The sequence below is a fragment of the Meleagris gallopavo genome, unplaced genomic scaffold (assembly GCF_000146605.3).
Source record: "Meleagris gallopavo isolate NT-WF06-2002-E0010 breed Aviagen turkey brand Nicholas breeding stock unplaced genomic scaffold, Turkey_5.1 ChrUn_random_7180001946461, whole genome shotgun sequence".
Classification (NCBI taxonomy): Eukaryota; Metazoa; Chordata; class Aves; order Galliformes; family Phasianidae; genus Meleagris; species Meleagris gallopavo.
The window spans coordinates 1-926 of NW_011208285.1; the positions used below are offsets into that span (position 1 = coordinate 1).

General features: G+C 63.4%; 1 protein-coding gene across 1 annotated transcript; it reads right to left on the reverse strand.

Annotated features, from left to right (window-relative positions):
- Positions 1–6: 6 nt before the first annotated feature.
- On the reverse strand, positions 7–920 carry LOC104916785 (homeobox protein GHOX-7). Its single transcript, XM_010727791.3, has 2 exons — positions 554–920; positions 7–298 (listed from the first exon to the last, which is right to left on the reverse strand). Exons 1-2 carry the CDS (start codon positions 882–884, stop codon positions 135–137), a joined length of 495 nt encoding a protein of 164 aa, XP_010726093.3. The 5' UTR covers positions 885–920; the 3' UTR covers positions 7–134.
- Positions 921–926: the final 6 nt, after the last annotated feature.

The following is a 926-nucleotide window of genomic DNA, read 5'->3' on the forward strand; positions in this document are numbered from 1 at the left end:
ATCACTTTCTGGGAAATGTTCCTTTCTCTAAAGGCAGAAGGAAAGAGGTGAACACCCAAAAGCAGCCCCAGCGCTGCTCGTCCCATTGCAGGGACACCCGCGGGCCTCCGCGATCCCGCTGCTCAGCGTCGGGCTTAGTTCGCATCTCTCTGTATTAAGGCAGCGAAACGCCGGGAACCGCCGCTCTTCGGACTGTCGGAATAAAGTACTTCGGGGAGATGCGCGGGGGGCTGCAGCGCGCACAAAAGCAGAGCCACTGATGAGACCGCATCTTGCGGGTCCTTATAATTTAGGGCCACTTTCAGAAAAAAAAAAAAATATCCAAAACACTGCAGAGGCTAAGTGTCGCTCGCAGACTGAGCCCAGAGCTGAGGGCAGAGCTGATTATTTATTTATTTTCCCTCCCTAGTTAACATTTGGCCCAGCAGTCGCCCTGACGCGCCCTCTCCCTTCTCCTCCGGAGCCGCCGCATTCGGGCGACATTCGCAGTGTTTCGGTGGTTTGGAAACCCCCGCCCGGCCGCGCAGCTTCTCCCCCTCCCACCTCTACTTACTGGGCGGGGGCGGCGAGAAGCGGGGGCTCTGCATCCAGGGGCTCCGCTCCGGCTTTTCGGGGCTCTCGGCCTTGAGCAGCGCATCCTCGGGCAGTTTGCCCAGCGCCCCGACGGACGGGAAGTGGCCGCCGAGAGGCAGCGGCGACGTCGGTGCCTCCGTCGTCAGAGAGCCGAGGTTGGCTCGGGCGGAGCCCAGCGTGGGCGCGGAACCCTCGGGGCCGTCTCTGCCGCCCGGCGGCTTCCTGCGGTCGGCCATGAGCGCTTCCACGCTGAAAGGCAACGGGGAAGGGGACACCTTGGGTTTGTCGCTCTCCTCCTCGCCGCCGCCCATCGCCGCCGCGACGGGGAGGCCGCCGCCGGGCTTGCTGAAGGC

Excerpts from the sequence above, each read along its gene's own strand:
- LOC104916785 (XM_010727791.3), bottom strand. The coding sequence starts at position 884 with ATGGGCGGCGGCGAGGAGGAGAGCGACAAACCCAAGGTGTCCCCTTCC. Across the intron at positions 299-553 it reads CTTCTCGCCGCCCCCGCCCA|TGGCCCTAAATTATAAGGAC; the intron begins GTAAGTAGAGGT and ends TTTTTCTGAAAG.